Here is a 23,299-nt window from a genome sequence, read left to right as displayed (position 1 = left end):
GGGGGCCGGATCGTGGTGAGTCACTCATACCCTGCTCAGGCTTTGGAGTGAAAGCAGTGGCCTCTCTTTGAAGTCTCTTCCCAGGCTCCAGCCCAGACGCTGCACCTCTCAGCCTGAGAGTGCCCAGACGGCGCTGGTGTGCTATGCAGCACTGCAGCTTCTAGAGGCTGAGTGGCCTGAGGGCGCCCACCCGCCTGATGTCTGCTGAAGCCCTCGGTGTGTGGGACAGGAAGGAATGGGGACAGAGAGGCAACTAAGATTCCCCCTGTCCGCACAGACAAGTACGGGGGTGGAGGAGACCGATGCCTGGTCTCCCCCCATTCAATCTACCACACGCCACTCTACTCTGTGCCTTTACGCAAGCCCTGTCCCCTCTCTGAGCTTCAATTTCCTCCTCGGATGTGGGTGGAAAGATTCACCTCGTCTAATGCACCAGAATTATTTAGCAAATGGAACCACGTAATCTATGTAAACGGTTCAAAAAGCTCTACCATCCTGTACCAGCGCTGCTGGTTTTGCTGTTGTTGTTTATATAATCTTAATATAACAATAATGGATAGGTGAAGCCCTCTCCTCAGCAACCGTGGTGACTTGCACACAGTAGGGGTTTAGATATTTGATCCTCGGAAACGCAGTCCCGGTGAGGGACTCGGTTTTTCATGCTTTGGGGAGCAGCGCCATCCTGTGGCCAGAACTCAGAACACATGGCTCTTCTGACACACGGGTCAGGCTGGGAGGGGGCTGCTGGGAACCCCGCCCAGGTCATTTTAGGACAGATGCCCAGAGTCAGTCTGACACCAGAGCACAAGGACAAGTTTCTTCTCCCCCAGAGGTGATATAAGGCTCAGCGTATAAATAGGCACAATAAGGGTTTAAACAGGTAAATCCACTGGATTATTTCTCCGTAAATGGGTCTTTGGAAGAACCAGAGTGCCCAAGGAGCGGCCCAGCTGCATGTGCAGGTGGCCTGGCCTGGGCCTGCGAAGGACACTGCTCATCCTTCATCCAAGACGACTTGAACTTGGCCCTACCACTCACAAGCTGCGTGACCTTGAGCAGACTTCTGCCTTCTCTGGGCTCCAGTTTTATCGCCTGTGCAATGAGGTCACAATCCCTGCACTGGCCACCTCAAGGAGTTGTTGTGAATGTCACATGGGCTAAAGAAAGCATGACCAGTTCATAAATGGTAAAGGGCAGTACAAACGCGATGTACGTTTTATTACTATTCCAGTAACAGCAATTGATATCTCACATGTATTAAGCTGCTCACTGTGCTAAAAACCCTTCACCATATAATTTCATTTAATTCCTACAAAGCCCTACAAAATAGGTACTTTTAAGAAGGCCATTTTGTAGATGAAGACACTGAGGTTTACAGAAGTTTAACAGTCTGTCCAAAGGCACACTCAGCTAATAAGGAGGAAAGTTGATATTTGAACTCGGGGCAGTGGGGCCCCCAAATCGAGGTAGTCAACCACAGCGTATGCTGTCTCATAGGCCCTGATGGGCAGTGGCAGGTGTCTTGAAGGAAACAAAGTTACTACCAACATTTCTCTTCTTTTCCCCACGCAAGTCGGCTTTCTTCCCAGCTCTGTCTCAGCATCTCCTTTTAACGTGGGAGCCTCCTTGGGCTCTGCGCCTGGACTCCTGTTCACAGCCACAGTCAGAGAATCCCAAAACATTCCCTTTCCGGGTCCACGCCTGGAAGGAGGCTGTGCATGCTCCTACATGCAAAGGAGCTGGAATGGCAAAGGCAGGTGGGGGACGGGTCCCCAGAATGTCGAAAAGATGTGCCAAATCTGTTCAAAGGAGGTGGCTACTTCTCAACGTTCGTGATGCCTCTCAGAGGCCTAGAGTCCTCTGGAGCTTACGAGTGTCCCCCTGTCCTTTCTCTCATTATCTGGCCCCAGAACATTCCCCTGAGGTTGGAATCCTCAGCCCTATGCTCCAGACAAAGAAACCAAGGTTGAAGATGAAATGAGTTACCCACGGCCACACTGCAGGCAGGTGGCAGAGAGGGAATCAAGATTCCAGAGAACAAACTGCAGAAGCCCACGGCTGCTTCTGGTTGACGGTCCTGGTTCTAGCTTGGATGTGCCACCAGCTGTCTGTGTGGCTACACGAGCCACCGAGCCTTGGTTGCTTTATGTCAGAGATCCCCGCCAGCTCGGAGGACTCTGGTCCCCTATTCAGTCACATCCTTGAGCCAGAAAGACAAGGGTGTTCTGCAGCATTGGCTGGTATTCCAGAGCAGCAGCCGGGACTTCAGCTCCCTTGGGAAGCGCTTCCCGACCACCCACGGCTGAGTTGTCATCCCTCATCGTGCTCCCAGTGCATTCACAGCACTGCGTTGTAATTTACCTGCAAATTCCCAAAGGGCCAGGCAGCAAGCACACGTGAACATGAACACCGGCAGCCAGGAGGCAGTAGGGAAGAGCGGGGACTGGGGCAAAGGAGAGAAACCCTGACCGATGCTATAGCACTTTTTCTGCTCCAACTTCTTGTCACCACGCAGGAAAGCCAAGCCGATGTTGCCAGGTCATAAGAGAAACCAAAAATCTGGATTTCCATGTGAAATCTGCTTTTTAGTTTTTTTTTAATTTTTTTATGCTTTATTCATTTTTGAGAGACAGAGAGGGACAGTGTGAGCAGGGAAGGGACAGAGAGAGAGGGAGACACAGAATCTGAAGACAGGCTCCGTGCTCTGAGCTGTCAGCACAGAGCTCGACATGGGGCCCAAACCCACAAACCGTGAGATCATGACCTAAGCCAAAGTCGGACGCTTAACCGACTGAGCCACCCAGGGGCCCCTGAAATCTGCTTTTTAAAAACTGACTCAAAACATATTTCATGAAGCACTTTATAGGTATTGCACACCCGAATCAGCCACATCTGCTTTCCCACTAGACTCTGAGCTACTTGAGAGCAGGATTGGTTCTCTCTCTGAACTGAGTGGCCAAACAGGGCCTGGGTCCCCACAAGTGACCAATGCTCGCTTTTAAAATGTTGCAAGACCTTGCTCCGGTCAAAGCCCCCACAGGCTTCTGGTGACCAAGCTGATTCAACTGGCACGGATTAAGGGCTTATTGTACACCAGGCCCTCTTTCAAGCTCTTTACATATTAGCTGACAATTCTCACTACCTGCTTCCTAGGATCCCACCCATTTAACAGACGAGGAAGCCAAGACTCAGACAGCTGCATGACTGCCTCAAGGCCATGCAGCTAGGGGTAAGCTGGATTCAAACTCAGACAGTCTGTCTCCATGGATGTCTGTTTTCATTGCCATGGTACTGGATCGCCCTGTGAGACCTCCTCAAATATCACCTGCAGTCACTTAGCCCCAACAAGTGTCTCTGGGCACCTACCAGGCATAGTTTCTAGTCCTAAGGGCAGTGGGAGCCAGTGCAGGTAGAAGGAAAGAGAACAACATCTGTGTTGCAGAAAGTGGGCCTGAGGTTCCGAGAGGGGCGCCTGTTTGCTCAACACCCAGACTGAGCCAAAACTAGTGTCTGCCTTCGTCCCCGCCACCCCCAGCTATCAGGAGAAGAGCAAGCGTAGGGCAGAGAGAAAGAGCCAAGGAGAGGCCTGGTTATTCCTCATCCCATCGAAACAATCAAGCACTCTCTCAACTCGCTAAATGGTTCCGAAGGAAATGGGAGGCTATTTTGTCTCCCGTCACCAGGGCTGCAAATCCTGATATATCTCAGGCCCCGGCAGAGAAGCGGATGCCTCAGCACTTGGAGAGATGCCCGCACGAGGCAGGAAGTGGGGTGGATGATTCAACAGGTACCTCTCTATTCTGAGAGCTGATCCTGTGATGGGGGAGCGTACATCCAGCTGAGATAAAAAATAAATCTGAATGCAGACCATCAGAACATATGGCAAGCCTCCCTTTCTCCCGGGGGACTTGAAGCGTCCTTTGGGGCTTTAATCCCTCCAGGTTTTCTATTTTTAAAAAATTCACTGGTGCAACAAGAATCTTAGGAGGCTGGGGTGAGCTGGTGACTCAAAGGTTTCCCTTCCTCCCAGCTCACCGTCAACAGATGCAAAATGCTGTGGTTCTACGGAGTGGGCCTGGGGCACTCTGGCCCGCGCCCTCAGCCCTGCTCATCTGTAAAATGGGGCAGTGGTCTCTGCGTCGCTGAGACAGAACATTTTGGTGCACATCCCTGATTCCTCATCTGAAACCCTTGGGACACTACACATTTGATAACTGAGAGCTCTCCACACTTCCTGAAGGCTTTATGGGGACTCTACTGTACATTACGGAATATACCCCACAGGTCCACCGTATCATTCTGTCAGATGCTCAGGTTACTCCATAAACCCTTTAACTTTTACACAACAAAATGTATACATATTCATACTAAAGCGCAATCAAATAAAGACTGTAAATAACGTCATGTCCAACTCACATTGGGTCTGCCATCAAGTGCGTGCCCCAACCTCATGAGAAGCCCTTTCCGGACTTTGGAATTGTGTATGAATGCTGGCTTCGGTCTCAGGCACACCTGGCTCGCTATTCCAAATTGCCCCTTTTCCAGCTGGCTGACCTCAGGCAAAACACTGCCGCCTCGCCGCACCTCAGCCTCCCCGTCCATAAAATGGGGTGATAACCCCCATGGTGGTTCACAGAAGGCCCACAGGGAGGTGCAGGTGGAAAGGGGCTGGCCGTGCGGACAGATCACCGCAAGCGGGCCTTGGTGAATCCACCAGAACAGTTTGGGATATATCCACACACGAGGCAGGGCCAGATTCCCTTTACCCAGCCTTGTACGGCTGACACACAGTTCCATTCCCTTCCCCTGAGCATGTTTAGCTCAATAAGCCATGATCAGAGCCCAGGCCTCCACCCGACCAGGCTTCCTCTGAAACTTCAGCATTTGCTGTGTCCTAAACTCTTCAGTGGCACCTTCGCAGATGACCGACCAACTGGGTACTCTTAGAAAAGGCCAGTTGGCGGGGCGCCTGGGTGGCTTAGTCGGTTAAGCGTCAGNGAGAGAGAGAGAGAGAGAGAGAGAAGGTTCTAGCCAACCCCCAGCTACTCCAGCTCCAGATGCAACTAACTAATAAGGCCTGGGTGGCCCCAGGCTAGAACCAGACAACCCCTTCCCAAATTCCTGGCCCACAGAAACCAACAGAGATAACAAAAGGATTATTGTGGCTTTCAGCTGCCAGATTTTGGAGGGAGGTGTGCCACAGCAATAGATAGCCAGAACACAGGGCATGTGATTTCCCTCCCACCTAGGTGACCAGACCTGCCTCCCAGTTTGCATGGGATGATCCCAATTTATTCCTTTTGTCTGGTGTCATTTCCGATAGTGACCCCTTTGTCTCCCAAAAGGGCCCCAATCTGGATGGTAAATTATAGGGTCACCCTACATCTAGTCGAGTTCTTGGGGCACACCACAGATCCTTGACAACTCTTTACCTCACAGTCTAGAATAATCGGAGAATCTGAGATGCTTGCCCATAGGCAGCATTCAAGAAAATGATGCTCCTTTACTGGTCCCTTCCTCTTCCTCCAATTTTGTTCTGTCAGGATGCTTAGCAGTTTTGCCGAGGAATGTCTTAAGGGGCAGCCCCTTCACAAGCTCCATAGTGTCTTCCCCCAATACGTGTGCCTCAGAAAACAGGGCATCTGTGATATGAACACAGCTCCGCGACCAGATTCCTGTCGCTGAGCCCCTCCCATGGGGAACTTTAGGAGCTGTCCTTGACTTTCAGGATAGGAAGGTTCTCAGTAAATTAGAGATAGCAGAGGCGAGAGGCAGGGGAGGGGAGTGAGAAAGAGAATCTCCCAAACCTCACGAAAGGCCTTCCTCACCACTCTGTAAGGGATGGGAGATTTTTTTTAATGTTTATTTATTTTTGAGAGAGACAGAGATAGTGCAAGTGGGAGAGGGGCAGAGAGAAAGGGAGAATCCCAAGCAGGCTCTGCACTGTCAGCACAGGGCCCAATGCAGATTTAAACCCACAGACTATGAGATCATCACCTGAGCTGAAATCAAGAGTTGGATGCTTAACTGGCTGAGCCCCCCGTGCACCTCAGGGATGGGAGCTTTTGAATCCACAAAACTGCTCTCCAATAGTGGCTCAGCTGTGACTCACTGGACCAAGTACCCAACTGGGCTGAGCCTGCTTCTCCCCCACCCCCCATATTGATGGGAGGGTTGAACTCTTGGAAAGAATCAAAGACATGATTAATTATGTAATTAATTAAGGGTGAGTGGGTGGCTCAGTCCGTTAAGTGTCCGACTTCGGCTCAGGTCATGATCTCTCAGTTTGTGAGTTCGAGCCCCATGTCGGACTCTGGGCTGACAGCTCGGAGCCTGGACCCTGCTTTGGATTCTGTGTCTCCCTCTCTCTCTGCCCCTCCCCCACTTGCACTCTGTCTCTCCCCTTCTCAAAGATATATAGATTTNCCCTCTCTCTCCTAGAAATAAATAAAAAACATTAAAAAAAAAAAAAAAGAAAAGGCCAGTTGGCATCTGTAGCAGATTCGAGGCACTTCAGATGGTCCTGATAGTCTCTCGTGCACCACCTGCTCTTCTAGAACCTTGTGCATGGGACTCGCTGGTAGCCAGCAGCAGGGCTGCTTGACTTCTGAGACTGGACTGCAACAAGGCCACATAGCTGCCAGCCTGTTAGTCCGAATACTTGCTCTGGAAGTCTTCAGCCCCCGTGTATGCCGTCTCCCTGCCCTGGGGCCGCCATGTTGTAAGAAAGCCCAGCTCTCCATGTGGACTCACCACATANAATCAAAGACATGATTAATTATGTAATTAATTAAGGGTGAGTGGGTGGCTCAGTCCGTTAAGTGTCCGACTTCGGCTCAGGTCATGATCTCTCAGTTTGTGAGTTCGAGCCCCATGTCGGACTCTGGGCTGACAGCTCGGAGCCTGGACCCTGCTTTGGATTCTGTGTCTCCCTCTCTCTCTGCCCCTCCCCCACTTGCACTCTGTCTCTCCCCTTCTCAAAGATATATAGATTTTTAAATTTTTTTAAAAATTAAATTTTTTTTAATCTTTAAAACAATTATGTAATTATGTAAAGCACAAACACAGCACCTGGCATATAGTAAGCAGTCAGAAACACTACTTCCCTTTTTAAGGTATTAGAGGTTCTGAGCAGAAAATGCCTCTGTGGAGCACCTGGGTGGCTCACTCAGTTGGGCGTCTGACTCTTGATTTCAGTTCAGGTCATGATCCCAGGCTCGTGGGACTGAGCCCCATGTCAGGCTCCACATTGAGCACGGAGCCTGCTTAAGATTCTCTCTCTCTCTCCCTCTGCCTGTCTTTCTCTCTCTCTCTCTCTCTCTCTCAAATAAAAAAGAAAGAAAATGCATTTGACTTATCTGGAAGGGACAGAACAGAATAGTACAAACGGCTGATACAGTAATAACAGTGCCTCTCCCTTCTAGATGTGCCATTGAGGGGACGTATGCGGGGGGCCTGACAGTCACCTATAGCTTTCCCTTTTTTCAGTTTGGAAATGGCTTTGCAGACACTGACTCAGCCCAGGAGACAAGAATCTCACTATCAGTCATTAATACATAGGATCTTGCTGCGAAGGGCTGGCTCTCAGTGACATCCATTGAACGAATCACCTTCTACCGGTTTTGACCCTCTTAGCCATGGACTTAGTCAACAAATACTTAACTGGGCACCTCCTCCGTGTCAAGCCCTGTTCTAGCAACTGGGGACACAGGTCCTCTCTCCATCTTCTCAGGGTGCTGCTATGATAGCATAGAGACTCTACGATAGTAGAGTCATGGGGATCAAATAGGGACGTGAGTAACCAGGTAATTATCGTTGCTGCGAGTGTGAAGGGGAAGCACTCAGAGTCTGGAAGGAAGAGGAGGAAAGAAGCACCTGAGGAAGGGACATTTGACCCACAGCCGAAAACTCATCAAAGAACATGCAAGCCTTCCCAGAGGAGACAACAGCTTTTGGGGAGGACCCGAGGAAGGAGGGAGAGCAGAATCCGGAATTCCTAGAACCCAGACACTGGAAAGAATGTGGGCCAGTCGACTCAAAGAAGATGCCCCAGCTGGCAGCTGAGAAGTAGCTCCTCTGTCTGGGCTCTGAGGGACAGGGCTGCCAGAAAGGTTAGAGGAGAGCCGGTGTGTTCGCGTGAAGGGTGGGTGTGTACAGAAGGAGGTTAACAAACCCCCCAGTAGCAGGAATCAGAGATCCCAGAGGAGAGGAGAGTGATTCCCAACTGGCCACTGTGTTAGAATGCTGACAATGTGGAAAGCGTGGGGAAATGAGGACCCAAGGGCGCCTGGTGACACCAAGGAATAGACAAAGAAGCTGATAATGTTTACCAAAAAGAAGTCCACAGAGTGTAAAGCCGCCTCGGCAGAGGAATGAGCTCCCCGTCACGGGGCACATCCAAGCAGAGGTAACGGCAATCAGCCAGACAAGCAGACGCCTGTCTGGGGTGCGGGCTGTGCCGGATGAATGAGAAAGAGGATCCCCTGAAGTCCTAGCACACAATATGGGGTCCTCCCCCCTTGGAAGGCCACGTAAGGCCTGCTGCCTCTGCTGCTGCCTGACTCTCCCCTGCCTGCTCCCTCTCATCCTCCAGTCCCTGCTCAGAGGGGCCTCCCCCAACTCCCGCCTTCTACGCGCCACACCCCCGATCGCTCTCTAACACAGATCCCTGGTGCAGCGTCTTCACCTACTTCTCACATCTCTGCACACCTGCCCAGTGTCTACCTTGTCTACCTTCCCCTGCTTCAAAGCTTCCCTCCTTGAGACCAAGACCCTCTGTCACTTTGCTCCTCCTCGCCTAGTCCATACAAGGCACGGGGCTGGGGGGGGAGGGGGGGGAGTGGAGTGCTCCACAATGTCTGTTGAATGCGCAAATAAAATCCCAGCTTTGCCTCTCACTAGCTGTGTGACCTTGGGTTAGTGACTCGACCTCTCTGAGCCTCATGCTTCCAATGGAAAATCTTGTATTAAGATATTGTGGTCATGAGGTTCAAGTGAAATTACGGCCCTTGTCACTTATACTCTGTGATGTGAAAGCTAGCCGTCGTTAGTGATAATGAAAATTTAGCCACTCAATTGCCCAGAGAAGGTGTTTGTGCTTCTCCAAAGTGTGAAGACGCTGTGAAATCTTTTGAGCGGTGGGCATTTGCCCTCAAGTCTACATCTTTCTGGCAAGAATGTTAAGGGTTTTATTTTACAGCCTCTGAAAGCAGCATCCAGAAGCCCTGAATTCAATAAACATTTCCTGGGTACACTCTGCACACCCGGCCCCGTGCTGGGGCATGAGGCCTCCTCACATGCGACCCTGTGTTAGAGGAATGCAGTGACTGGGGTACCAGACGTGAGGGACACTAGTAACAAAACCAGACGCGCGGCAAGCACAGCCACGGAGAGCGCCACCAAGTGCTGCAGACACGGAAAGGAAAGGACCCTTCGAGAGAGCTCCTTCGTGCAGCCAACATTTTCCAAGCTCCAGCTATGTGGTAATAGAAGGTGCTGGGGACAGAAGAGTGAACGAGAGATGGCAGAGCCCACTGGTCATGAGGCTTGCATTCTAATAAGGAAAGAGTAAGTAAGCAAACAAACAAGCAACTAGATAAACAACTAGATAAACCAGATAAATGTCAGTCAACCAGCAAGACACCAAAGCAGAAGCAAAGGAAGAAGGACCCAGGCGGCCTCCTGAGTTCGAAACCTCAGTATCACTATGCGCCGTTCGGCCTGGAGCATTCTTCTGTATCTTCGTTTTTAAAACAGGAAGGATAGTAGGCTCGACCTCACACGGCTGTGGTGAGAATTCAGCAAGCTAATGCAGGTACCCAAGTGCCAGGCATGTGGTAGTGAGCAAGTCAAGGAGGGCAGGGCGAGGCTACTCAGAGGGGTGGTCGGAAATGTCTGTCTGATGAAGACACAGGGCATGAGGCTCTAGGGGAGATGCATTCCGAGCCCCAGAGAACCGCAGGTAGAAAGGTCTCCAGGCAGTAATGAACCTGCGTAGGACCCAGAAAGAGAACCCTGCAGGTGAGAAGCTGCCATTTAGGAATTTGCTGCCTGTGGAACAGAGTGTGGGATTTTATCCTCCGACTAGAGATNATTCATTCCAGCTGTGGGTGGACAGTGGGGTAGAGAGAAAGAGAGGCAGCAAGGGTGTCAGTTGAGAGAAGGAATGAAGGCATTATCTCCCACCCATGGCCAGAGACCCACTATGGAGAACGGGACAGGAGTCTCCAAATCCTTCTCCATCTGGGGACATGTCGGGGCCAAAATATGGGAAAGATGACTGAACTCTGACACAAGGAAGAGACTATAGTAGATGGTCTGTAAACCCAAGTTAAAGAAAGGAAAGAAAGAAAGAGAGAGAGAGAAAGGAAGGAGGGAGGGAGGGAGGAAAGAAATTAAGCAATTGAGCAAAAATACATTTTCCTTGGTTTGCCTGGGTCTCTCAGTCAGTTAATCCTTCTACTCTGGATTTTGGCTCAGGTCATTATCTCATGATTCGTGGGTTCGAGTCCCACATCAGGCTGTGCTGACAGCGTGGAGCCTGTTTATGAGCCTTCCTCTCTCCCCACCCCACCCCCCGCCTCCCCTGCTTGTGCTCGCTCACTCTCTTTCTCTCTCAAAATGAATAAACAAATGGATTACAAGGTTTCAGCTAAGCACCATCAACAACAACAACAAAAAAAACTGAGCACCAGTTTTAACTGGGTACCATCAACAAAAATTAGGAAAACTAGAACAGGAGCAGACAGGGAGAAAATTTATAGAAACAAATGAGGCTATTGATATTTTTTAATGTTTATTTGAGAAAGAGAGCATGCGTGCACACCAGAGGGAGAAGGGGCAGAGAGAGAGGGAGGGAGAGGGAGGGGAAGAGGGGGGGAGAGGGAGAGGGAGGGAGAGAGAGAGAAAGAGAGAGAGAGAGAGAGAGAGAGAATCACAAGTAGGCTTCACACTGTCAGCGAGGAACCTGACTGGGGGCTCAATCCCACAAACGGTGAGGCCATGACCTGAGCCAAAATCTAGAGTGGGACACTTCACTGAGTCACCCAGATGCCCCAACGGCTATCAGTACTTTCAATTCACAGATGAGTAAACGGCTTGCGAGAGATCCAATAACTTGTCCAAGTTCACACAACTGGTAAGTGGAGTTACTATTCTCCCATGAATGTATTTTTGCCCTCGTTGCACCCAATTCCTACGTTATTATCTCTAATTTACAGATAAGGAAACTGAGGCCCAGAGATGCGAAGCCTACACTGCTTGCAAGTGGCAGAGCCAAGCAGATCTCGGATGTAACCATTGGTGTATTTTCCAATGAAAGAGGCACGCTGGAAGGAATCCCGGACGGGGCAGAAAAGGATGCAAGGTTTGAATAAAAGCACGTCCTCAGATTCTCTTTCAGTGCCTTGAATAAGGCAATAAGGCAATAATAATATATGTCCCCAATAAGACTTGAGGACAAACTCCAGAGACCAATAGTTAGTTATTGAAAGGACAGCACGGACGCCGTTTGTAGCAAAGTGGCCGCCACTTCAGAATCACGATCGCTACCCTGCAGATTCCCGACCTCCGGCTTAGACACAGTTAAATAACCATCAGCGAAAGTGAGACCCGCAGTCCCCGTGCCACACTTGGGCGCTCCAGAACTCTGCCGTACAACAAAACTGAAGAACCGTGGAAGTATGGTTCGAATCCTGGCGGCCACCCCGTCCGCTGGCAATATACCTTCCCCTCTGGGCCTGTTTCCGAAACTAAAGGAAGGCGCGGGAGGAGGGTGCAGGGGTGGGAGTGGGGGGTGGTAACTGTAACCTCTGCCCCGACACTCGATCTACCCCCAGCTGTGAGACACACAACTGGCCAGAGAAGACCGGAGCTCCGGTCACAGTGCGACACAGAAGGGTTACCGCCGCGGCCCGCCCACAGCGTCCATCCCCAGGTAGCCACGTTTCAATAACTCAGAACGCCCTCTCGGGACGTCGCCGGATGCGCCCGTGACGTAAGCGTAAACACACCTCCGGCACCTCGCCTCCCCAGAGACCATCAGGACACCACGCAGAGAGTAGTGACGAATTTCCGGGTCGGCCGTCGCTTTACGACTCGTGCGTCCCTCCGTTGATTCCGGGGGAAGCTTAGAGCGCAGTTTACGACAGCGCCGATTGTGTTTACGGCGCCGGCGGGTGCGCGCGCATCTTTTCTCCTTTTTTTTTTTCCCCTCTCTGCTCCTCCGAGTGCTGCTGGGTGTGTGGTCTTCGGCCTGGACCATCTCTCGCCATCGGGGCCGACCAAGGCTCTTATAGGTGAGTGGAGTGTTCCTTAAGGTTCTTCGTGTCTCTGGAGCCGGTTTGGGCTGGGCACGGCCCTCGGGGACCTTCCGGAAGAGATCTCCCGTACGTCTCCCGCCGCTTCTACTGCTCCGCGGGGCGGGGCAGGAATCTGCCTTCGGGGACCCCAGACCCGACACACTTAGGGATGCGGGGGACGGTCTTACGGGTAAGGTTTCCTGACCTGGGGCTCAGCTTTGCGGCCACAGGTTGAGCGACTTTGATAATGCCACTTAGCCCCGCTGGGTCTCAGGGTCTTTTCAGAGTGGCCAGAAGCTCTCTGAGTGGCTGTGAAGGATTTACTGACGGTGCCAAGCTGAGCAGTGTTGATCCTGCTCCGAGGAGCTCACCGTCCAAAGGTTTTCTTTCCTTTTCTGTGAAATGGAAGGCTGTGGCGGAGTAGGAGTGGCCTCTGACTTGAAACTCTCACCCGGGGACTGATGGCATATGATTTGTGGTGGCCACGGTAACCTACACGATACCGTGCCTTGCCGGCCACGGGGCCCCTTCTGCCTACCCTGTGGTGGCTTCCTTACCCTGCCCCTGTAGCCAGTACAGCTGTCATCCTGATATAATAGAATGGCTGTTTGCGCTCTGGTTCCATTCGGCTCACTCTTATTTTGAATGGATTGAAGCCAGGAGACTTCCTCCCCCTGGAGAAATGCATGCCAAGCCTCGGGTCTGTTTCCTGCTTGACCTGGGAGAGAGCGACTAGATATTTTCAACGTTTTGAAACGTCCTTACTGGGTTACTAGGTATGGCCTACAGCCCCATTTCTTCGGGGCGCCTGGGTGGCTCAGTAGGCTAAGCGTTCAGCTTCAGCTCAGGTCATGATCTTGCAGTTTGTGATCTTGCAGTTTGTGAGTTTGAGCCCCCGTTGGGCTCTGTGCCGACAGCTCAGAGCCTGGAGCCTGCCTTGGATTCTGTGTCTCTCCCTCTCTCTGCCCCTCCCCTGCTCAGGCTCTGTCTCTCTTATAAATGAAACGTTATTAAAAAAAAAAATCAAAGCCCCTTTTTTCTCAGCCTGCAGCCCAGCTATAACATAATGGCAAGAACGTTGTACTTCTAGCAGACGACCCTGAAAATCATATCTTTTTCCAAACAATGGGCAGATCAACAGCTGAGTGGCAAATTTTTAATCTCTGAAATTGGGGTGTGGGGGAGCTAGTGGTGTTAACTTATTTGACGTAGTGCCTGGCATCCGTAGGAGCTCCATAAATACGTGCTTTAATGTGAACTGTCTTGAACTTGCCACACCTTCACCCAGTCCCCTTTCTGTAGTGCAGCTTAAGTTCAGGGTTGAAGGATGAAGCTCCCGGGAACATTCCCTGCCGCTGTCACCCAGATGTCACTTCTGGAGGAGGTCTGAATCTCTCCCCGACGTGGGACACCGAGGAGAACTTTCTAAGTTTGCTGCCCCTGTGCTTTGAGTGCTGCCTCCAGAAATACTCGTGTAGTGAATTTCCCTCTGGGAACTCACCTTCTGGGGATTATGACAGATGATGAGGTTTTGGATAGGGAGTGTCAGGCAGAGATGTGCTCTGTAGCCCCTGGTTCGCGCACGTTCTCTCTCTCTCTCTCTCTCTCTCTCTCTCTCCCTCTCCCTCCCTCCCTCCCTCCCTCTCTCTCTCTCAGAGCTATAGTGTCACACAGAGTGTGAATTCCAGCCAGACTGTGTTGGTTCAAATTTTTTCATCAACTTGCATTGCTCCTTTGAACAATTTCTTTTTTTTAATATTTTTATTCATTTTTTGAGAGATAGAGACTATGGGTGAGGGAGGGGCAAAGAGAGACACAGAATCCCAAGCTGGTTTCAGGCTGTCAGCTGTCAGCACAAAGCCTGACACGGGGCTCGAACTCACAGCTATGAGATCTGAACAACCTGAGCTGAAGTCTGCCACTTAACCGACTGAGCCACCCAGGCACCCCGTCAAATTTGAATAATTTCTTAGCTTCTCTGTGCCTCAGTTTTCTTATCTGAAAAGTGGGGATGATACTAGCTGCCACCCCAGGATCGTTGGGGGGACTTACTGAATTGATGCAGAGTAAACATAAGAACAATACCTGGTACTCAAGTAACATTTACGACCACGGTATGGTTGGCAACTTCTACAAACTCAGGTTCATGGTCACCTCAGCTTTCTGACAGGCTCTGTGTCCTCTTGCTCTGTGTAAGGATTTGCACTGATGACGGAAGATTGGGAGAATGAGAAAGAAAAGCTGAGTATCAGGATATACTTACGGACTCTTTCTCAGCACACTACATGTAAACGTATCTTAACAAGTCCAAGTAGTAATGGTGTGGCACTTAACAACGAAGGCGTTTTCACGTCTTAATATCACTATTAAGTCTTTCACAATGGTCTTGTGCTATGATTAGACAAGGGTCTTACTCATTTTACAGATGAAAAGACTGAGGCTTAGGGAAGCTACGAATTGTATGCCTTGGTGAAGGCATTTCCTAAAACTAGATCCTGGTTATTACGCTTGAGAAAAGGTTACTACACTCCATCAAACCTGAGACCCCACCGAGTTTAAGAAGCCTCACTGTTGTGTGTAGACTAAGGAAAAAAACCTGCCAATTAAGATACGACACCCCATCAAGCAAGCGTAAGATGCAGCCTTATTTCAGAGACGTTGTAGTGGGAAAAATGGGTGTCACAGAATCAGCTCGATACAGTAACTCAGTCTTGTTACTGGTCTTCTGAGTTTTAAGTGGTCACAATGTTATCTACAAAGACACATTGTTCCATTTTGTGTGTCACTCTTCGGAGTCTGTCGTCATGTCTCAGCTTACCTCAGATGGGAGGCTTTTTCTGTGTGGAGGCCTTTCTTTGCAAAGCTACTCACATCATTTGTATTTTGAAGGTTCTAGAAGATGGCGAAGTTCATGACACCTGTGATCCAGGACAACCCCTCGGGGTGGGGTCCCTGTGCGGTGCCCGAGCAGTTTCGGGACATGCCCTACCAGCCGTTCAGCAAAGGAGATCGCCTAGGAAAGGTACCTGCCTGGCACTGATGGCGACTCTTTCAAGCTGTGACCGCCGCCCTCCCTCCATTAGTGCACTTCAGATTTCATCCTCTCAAAAGAATTTAACGCCTCTGATCCTTACGGCGACGCCGTCTGGGAAGGGCTGTAAAGTCTGGGTCCTTCCAGTGGTCACGGCAGAGCTGGGCTCTTGGCGGCGGCATCGTGAGCCAGTCCTTACGCCTTCCCAGACCGCGCCCTCGCGTGCACGGCCGTCTGGGTCAGCACACACCTGCCCGACTGACCCGTGTGCTCTGTCGTCTCTCGTTCTCACAGGTTGCAGACTGGACGGGTGCCACGTATCAAGATAAGAGGTACACGAGTAAGTGTTCGACTGCCCAGACCGGGGCCTTGGGAGGATCATTACTTTTTCTAGTGACCTCCATCCAACAGCATTCTAGAATGGGAACAAGATGCCAAAGATAACATACAGTTTTTAGGGGCAGGGTCTGAACTGCGGACGATAACCACATACGTTTTTTTGAAACGGCCCCTGAACTAAAGACTGGTCATTAAGGAGGTTTGAGCTGTTATAGTGGGATCTTTTTCCTTCCACTCTTAGGGAGCCTTAAGCCCTTTCACAGATCCATTGAACTCGTTCCCATTTGGCACTCTAGTGCCCGGGATGTACCGAACCAGTGAAGCCAGTGGACTCCGGGTTTACAGTCCCTGATTTTAAGATCTTGATACAGTAAATGAATTGTTGTTGTTGTCGTCTTGTTTTTTCCGGTGCGGGTTGAGATTGTTGGAGGTGGCTAGTTGGGGTGCCCCGTTAGGATGGCCCGAGGCTGGGGTTGGCAATAAAGTACATCATCATGACCCATTAGAGCCGTCTGCCTTGGGTACCAGAGGATGCAGGTGGTTGTGTGTTTGCATAACGCATGCCCCATATTTGCCCTTTCGGGGCAGTAAATCTTAACTCCTGTCCTCACAGAGTAAGGCAGGGTGTGAAATGGGCTTATCTTGAGGTCTTCAGACTCTGACTTGACTTAGAAAGTTCTTTAAAGACCATTGCTTTTCAGACTAGAATATGCATGTGAATCACCTGGGAACCTTAAAACTTTGAATCTGGTGTAATGGGGCTGGGCAGGGCCCATCAGCATGCACTTCCGCTGAGGACCCCGAGAGCATGCTTGAAATAGCAGGGCTTTAGGGGTGCCTGGGCGGCTCAGTTGGTTAAGCTTCTGACTTCAGCTCAGGTCATGATCTCGCGGTTCGTGAGTTCGAGCCCCATGTTAGGCTCAGTGCTGACAGTTCGGAGCCTGGAGCCTGCTTCAGGTTCTGTGTCTCCCTTGCTCTCTGCCCCTTTCCCGCTTGTGCTCTGTCTCTCAAAAATAAAAACATTTAAAAAAAATTTTTTTTTTAATTAAGAAATAGCAGAGCTTTAGAAGAGTGTGAGTGCAGTCTATAGGTAGTACCTGTTACACATTGTCGCCTTTGCCTGCAGATAAGTACTCCTCTCAGTTCGGTGGTGGAAGTCAGTATGCTTATTTCCACGAGGAGGACGAAACTAGTTTCCAGCTGGTGGACACCGCGCGCACACAGAAGACCGCCTACCAGCGGAATCGGATGCGATTTGCACAGGTAGGCCAGGAGCTGGCAATCTGACTGCCTTGGGGCCATCACCCGTGGCTGCTGCCTGCTCACCGGGCTCCTTTGCGCGTACGATGAGAGGAAAGCGTGTTCTTCTAGGTCTTGCGGTGACTCCCAAGCAGCTGAGCAGTGACACATTGTGCTCCACTAAACCCCTGCTGGGTCCAGAGATGGTTTACATCGTTCAGGTTTCTGTTGACCAGTGGCTAGGGCCTCACGCCTCTGTGCGAAGAGTGGGTGTGCCAGGTAAAAGGTGCCTGCTGCCTCACTTAATTGCTGTGCACGGGCTTTATTAAGCAGATGGTCCAGTCGGGCTGCATCTTTCTATATAAAGAGGCAAACTACAACTCTAACAAGGGCCCATAAACCTACTTCAATAAAAAATGTGTGAGCATCTAAGCCAATTCCAAGTACAGGCCTCCCATTAGGCACTGCCTGTCGTCAGTCTGATTCCCAGGCTTTAACTTGGATGCGTTTGCTTCTTTCCCAGCGGAACCTCCGCAGAGACAAAGATCGACGGAACATGTTGCAATTCAACCTGCAGACCCTGCCTAAGAGCGCCAAGCAGAAGGAGAGGTGAGGATGCCCACCCTCCTGGGCCAGGCTGTTCCTCTAGGACCAGACTCTGAAATGACTAGACCGGAGCGGGACAGTGGCAATGTCCACGTCACTGCTGAACACACAAAAAACCCTTCCTGAAGCCGGTGAAGCCACTGGGTTAGCCTGGCATTGTTCTCCAAGGGCCAGCTCTTGGCACATAGCGTGGTGGGAGGGTCCGTGGCAGTGGGTGTGCGCTCTGGCTGGAAGTGAGGGTGTGTAAGATGAGCTCGGGGCTTGGCTCTGACATGGCCCAAGTCACGCGGGGCCCTGTGAGCTGTGCAGGGCGGCCCCCCCCCCCCCCCCCCCCGGGCTGGTGCTGCCAGTGGACTCTCTGTAGGGGGAGTAAACCCCAGTGAGTGGGTATTGGGGGGCAGTAAGCCTCCTGTACCACTCTTAACGGTTCTTTTTTACTGAGTCCCTGTTTTCTTAGTTCAGAGAAGTCACTGGCGGTGCTGAGGTTCAGCCGAAGACAGCGGCAGCTTTTCTGCCTTTTGAAAAGCCAGTGACTCAAAGACCTGCCCCAAAAGCAGTCTTCTTGTCTTTCTAGAGAACGCATACGACTGCAGAAGAAATTTCAGAAACAGTTCGGAGTGAGGCAGAAATGGGACCAGAAGTCACAGGTAGTGTATCCACACCAGAGTTCTATCTAGAAATTCAGTTTTGCGTAAGTGTTCGGTTTTAGAGCCGCTCTGTTGAAACATAATTCACATATACCGTCTGCTTCTGTAAAGCATACAATTCAGTGGTTCTCGGTCTGTTCACACATACTACAAGCCAGTCAGTTTCAGAACATTTTCAGCATTGTGGAAACAACACAGACCCTTCCGCAGCCGGCCCTGGTTCTCCCCAGCCCTTGGTGGCCACCGGCCTTTTCTGCCTCTGGATGTGCCTCTTCTGGACATTTCACATAAGTGGAATCCTGTGACACGTGGTCTTTTGTGTCGCTCCTTCCACGGAGCACATTTTCATGGTTCATCCCTGTTGTGCCCTGTGTCGGCACGTTGCTGCGTTTGTTGTATGGACACACTGCGTTTTGGGGGTTTTTTTGTTTCTGGTTTGTTTTTTTTTAATGTTTGTTTATTTGTGAGAGGTGGGGGGGAAACCCAGAACTCAAAGCAGGCTCCAGGCTCTGAGCTGTCAGCCCAGAGTCCGATGCGGGGCTCGACCCACAAACAGCAAGATCATGCCCTGAGCCGAAGTCAGGTACTTAGCGGATGGAGCCACCCAGGCGCCCCACACTGAGTTTTGTTTACACATTCACCAGTCCGCGTCCGTCTAGGTGGTTTCCACTTGTTGCTCTTATGAAAGATGCTTCCGTGAACGTTCGTGTACATGTGCTCGTGTGGATGTCGTGAGGATAGAAGACACGTGAGGGCAGGAGAAGCGCTCCGGCTGCGGCATTAGATTTTGCTGGATGGGCTGTTGCTATGTCAAGCCGATGTCCAGAGAGAAGAGGCTGCTACGGCTTCTTCGTATAAAACGCACTCATTCCCTGGGGCCTGGCATTACGTAGGAGTCGGGTTCTGGGTTGTTTTTGACCCCTTGACCCCTTCAGTCCCCTTCTAGATTTTCAATTACGAATTCAGAGTGTGTCTGGGACAGCACTCAGCCCGTCGTAAATGTTCTGGTCGTGTTTACTAAATAAAAGCCTTTTGTGCCATTAATCTGCCTTTTGTTTATGCTGTGCGCTGGCTCTGACTCTTTCTTCCACTGGTTTTGCACTGCAGAAACCCCGAGACTCTTCCGTGGAAGTCCGTAGTGACTGGGAGGTGAAAGAGGAAATGGACTTTCCTCAGTTAATGAAGATGCGCTACTTGGAAGTATCAGAGCCACAGGACATGTAAGTGGCATCTCATGCCACCTTCTGCGGTGCACTTGGGGGGAACATTTTCCTAAGCCTTAGTGTTTCCAAAAAGCATTCCAAAGCAGTTTATGTATTTTGAGAGAGAGAGAGAGAGGAAGAAACCCAAGTAGGCTCCACACTGCAAGTGCAGAACCCGATGCAGGGCTCGAACTCCCGAACAGTGAGATCATGACCTGAGTCAAAATCAAGAGTCAGACACCAGGAGTCCAACAGGTTTAAAACTCAAGGGCACCCGGGTGGGTCAGTTGGTTAAGCATCCGACTTCAGCTCAGGTCATGATCTCACAGTCCGAGAGTTCAAGCCCCACATTGGGCTCTGTGCTGACAGCTCAGAGCCTGGAGCCTGCTTCGGATTCTGTGTCTCCCTCTCGCTCTCTGACCCTCCCCTGCTCATGCTCTGTCTTTGTCTCTCTCTCTCTCAAAAATAAACAAACATTAAAAAGAAAAACATTTAAGAAAAAGAAAACCTTGGGAAGAGAGTACTAGCAGAAAGTTCACTGATGTTAAACTTGAGATTTCTTTCCACTTCCTGACATCGTGAGCAAAAGAGAAATAAGTTACGTAGCTCTTTCTGCAGGAAGGGAAAGATCACAGTTTATCAGAAGGAAAGCTCTTGCTGATATTTCAAAGAGCTACTTACCTGAAGTAGATTAAAAAAAAAAAAAAAAGAACAGTTGCTCTCCTTCCCACTTACTTGGCATGTCGGCCCTGCCTCCCCTCAGCGAGTGCTGCGGGGCCCTGGAATACTATGACAAAGCCTTTGACCGCATCACCACGCGGAGTGAGAAGCCGCTGCGGAGCATCAAACGCATCTTCCACACCGTCACCACCACGGACGACCCAGTCATCCGAAAGGTGGGCACCCCCTCCTGCCGCTTGCCCACCCGTGGGGGGTGCTGCTGGCCTCTGCAGTGGAGGCCACGGCGGGGACTGCGCACACGGTGGGGGGGGCTGCTGCGTGAATCATCGAGCCTCGGAAAGCCCTTTAGATAAGATCCTTCTGAATCAGATGGGATTAGATGGAAATGCGGGCCCTGGTTGGTTAGACCATAATAAATAAAGCACAGCTGGACCCAGATCCCAGCCCTGCTGCCCTCCTGGCCCCGCCACCTCGCCTCTCCTACCTGTGAAGTGGGTTGAATGCGCTTACCGCCAGGCGCTGGCCTGAGGAGTGCCAAGTGCCCTCCTGGAACGTAGCAGGTGCTCGGGGAGCTGCGGGGTCCCTCATGCCCCAGAGTGCGGGCGACCAGCGGGAGCTCACGGGCGGACCTGCTGCAGACTCACTCCTCGCACAGCTGGAGGGGCGCGTGCGCACAGGACGGTGGGAGGGCTCCTTGCATGCGAGTCGTCTGTGCGACTGGGTGGCTCAACCTAAACATCGTCACAGCCTTCCCTCTGCCCTCTTCGCAGCTGGCCAAAACTCAGGGGAACGTGTTTGCCACCGATGCCATTCTGGCCACGCTGATGAGCTGCACCCGTTCCGTGTACTCCTGGGACATCGTTGTGCAGAGAGTCGGGTCCAAGCTCTTCTTCGACAAGAGGGACAACTCGGACTTTGGTAAGAAGCCTGTCCGGGAGCGACACGACGGAATTGGGTTTTCTGAGGGCTCAGAGCAAGTCCCTGGTCCTAGAGGAGGGCTGGGAAATGGCCCGAGCCCTCCCAGCTCTCCGCAGACCCTTTAAGGTTACCTTCACGTTTTCTTTCAATGCTTTTTTTCTTTATGCCGGTGTGTTTATAAAGGAAACAAAAAAGTTTGCCTGTGCTTCAGACCACACTAACGTGTGCACACACGCTTTCAGGAAAACCCAGGTCACTAAAAACTAATCGCAGTGAGACAAAACGACAGAATTATATTCTATGCCTGAGCCTTGGGGCCTTCCCTTTGTTAAAAAGCTAACAAAATCAGACAGTCTCTCAAGTAATCCACATGGGTTGAAACGGGGCAGGCTTCTTACAGGTCACTTGGGTGTGACGTCAGAGAGGGTCCAAAGTTACCCGGCAGCACACCCCCCCCATCCCCCACCACCCCCTTTTCGGCTCTTCCGTGTTATTAGGGGGCGGGTCTGTGAAGGACGGGCCCATGTTGCCGGGATCGCGGCCCCTCAGTGCCGGGCACGTTGTCGAGGACTCGGTCTCACGGGTGCCTGACCACGCCGCCACTTTTGCAGACCTCCTGACAGTGAGTGAGACCGCCAACGAGCCCCCACAAGATGAAGGCAACTCCTTCAATTCGCCCCGCAACTTGGCCATGGAAGCAACCTACATCAACCACAACTTCTCCCAGCAGTGCTTGCGAATGGTGAGGCGCTCAGGGCACCTGGGCTTCTGCCGCGCCAGCTGCTACTTACCGAGCGCGTGCCGTGTGGTGGGCTCCGGGGGCCTGGGGCCAGCAGGACACACGGGGTCCCCACCTGCCACAGAGGAGCTCCCAGCTGCGGCTTTGGGGTCGGGCGGCCCGACCGAACCTCGGATCCACTGCTTCCGAGCTCTGTGGTGTGGGCTAGGTCTCTCGTCCGGAAGGTGAGGCTGCTGGTACTATTTGGCTCACACAGGCTGCGTAGACACCTTCAGCTGTTGGACACAGTCGCTGATCTAGACAAATATGGGGTTTAGGCGCTGAGAATATAGCGGTACCCAGAGTTCCTCCCCTTAGGAGGCTGCGTGATCATGGAGGAGAGACAGTAAGCCTGTGTTGTGACAGGTGGTGACGTGTGCTGTGGGGCAAAATGAGGCCTGAGGGGCCTGGCTGCTAGTTAAATGAGGTACACGAAGCTTGCAGGCGGCACATATGAGGCCTCAGGCACATTTGTGCTTGAGGTCGGGAGGGGTAGACGGCCACATACCTGGCAGGGAGCCCACAGCCACCTTGGGGCCCCGGGGGGCCAGCAGGGCGGTCACCAAGCAGAGTGTAGGGTTTGGCCGATGGGCTCGGCGACAAGTGCTCACTGTCTCGTGATGCCTGTCTGTTTACAGGGAAAGGAGAGATACAACTTCCCCAACCCAAACCCGTTCGTGGAGGACGACATGGACAAGAATGAAGTCGCCTCCGTCGCATACCGGTATGCCAGCCACCTGTGTGGGGTGGCTTCTCTCGAATCCGGGGTCTCCACCGACCAAATAAACTTGTTCCTTGCAGTTACCGCAGGTGGAAGCTCGGGGACGATATTGACCTTATTGTCCGTTGCGAGCATGATGGGGTCATGACCGGAGCCAATGGGGAAGTGTCCTTCATCAACATCAAGACCCTCAACGAGTGGGATTCCCGGGTGAGGCACTCCTCATTGCCCTCTCCCTCGTTCCTGTGGGCCGTGTCACCCCTGGCTAGTGTCTGTGAGCCTCGGTTTCGTTTCCCCGTGCATTACAGAGCTTGCCAGAATTTGAGGAAGAGAACGTGTGTGTGGAACAAGGTTATGGTTTAAGAACTTTTCTGCTTATTTTGCACATGGGAACCACCTTCTTACAGGACTTTTCTCTGTCTCTTTTCCACGCTGACCTCCTGTTGGCTCCTCTTTGTCAGCATCTGGTTTTGACCTCTCATCATCTGGGCAGGCGGGTTCCCCCTAAGCCTGGGAGCTCTTTTGATCTGTTCTTTGATTTACTTCGGCCACTACCTTCTCCAGCCTTCTGACTCTTTTTTCCAGCCCCTTCACTGACTGAACTCAGGGGTGGTCACATTAGCTAAGCTTTGGCCCTTCAGGAGGCGCCTTGAGAGAAATGTGCTTCCTTCATTTTTTCCTCTTCCACTTCCTTTCCTTCCTCCACTTCCTTCTCCTGCTGGTGCTCCCTGAGCGCTGAGCTGCTCCCCTCTCTGAAGTTGCCCAGGCTTCTGTGCCTGAGCTGGCCATGGGTGGCAGTGCTCCTGGGTGCTGCTGTGCAGAACAACGGGTCCTCGGG

The 23,299-nt window shown here is 51.6% G+C and overlaps 1 protein-coding gene across 1 annotated transcript in view; it reads left to right on the top strand.

The window, feature by feature from the left end:
- Window positions 1-12,188: 12,188 nt before the first annotated feature.
- The window catches only part of EIF3D (eukaryotic translation initiation factor 3 subunit D), a 13,820-nt gene continuing 2,709 nt past the window's right edge, over window positions 12,189-23,299 (top strand). The window contains exons 1-12 of the mRNA XM_077762063.1: window positions 12,189-12,296; window positions 15,189-15,321; window positions 15,625-15,670; window positions 16,796-16,932; window positions 17,432-17,517; window positions 18,089-18,161; window positions 19,269-19,381; window positions 20,127-20,259; window positions 20,815-20,962; window positions 21,574-21,704; window positions 22,379-22,464; window positions 22,542-22,671. Of these exons, the coding sequence (XP_077618189.1) occupies window positions 15,199-15,321; window positions 15,625-15,670; window positions 16,796-16,932; window positions 17,432-17,517; window positions 18,089-18,161; window positions 19,269-19,381; window positions 20,127-20,259; window positions 20,815-20,962; window positions 21,574-21,704; window positions 22,379-22,464; window positions 22,542-22,671 (1,206 nt within the window). The 5' untranslated portion in view covers window positions 12,189-12,296; window positions 15,189-15,198. The remainder of the gene's footprint in view (window positions 12,297-15,188; window positions 15,322-15,624; window positions 15,671-16,795; window positions 16,933-17,431; window positions 17,518-18,088; window positions 18,162-19,268; window positions 19,382-20,126; window positions 20,260-20,814; window positions 20,963-21,573; window positions 21,705-22,378; window positions 22,465-22,541; window positions 22,672-23,299) is intronic.

This window comes from Crocuta crocuta, unplaced genomic scaffold, assembly GCF_008692635.1.
Source record: "Crocuta crocuta isolate KB4526 unplaced genomic scaffold, BGI_CrCroc_1.0 scaffold193, whole genome shotgun sequence".
Taxonomy (NCBI): domain Eukaryota; kingdom Metazoa; phylum Chordata; class Mammalia; order Carnivora; family Hyaenidae; genus Crocuta; species Crocuta crocuta.
Note: the sequence above shows the minus strand (reverse complement) of the source record. Positions and strands in the feature narration are given on the sequence as shown.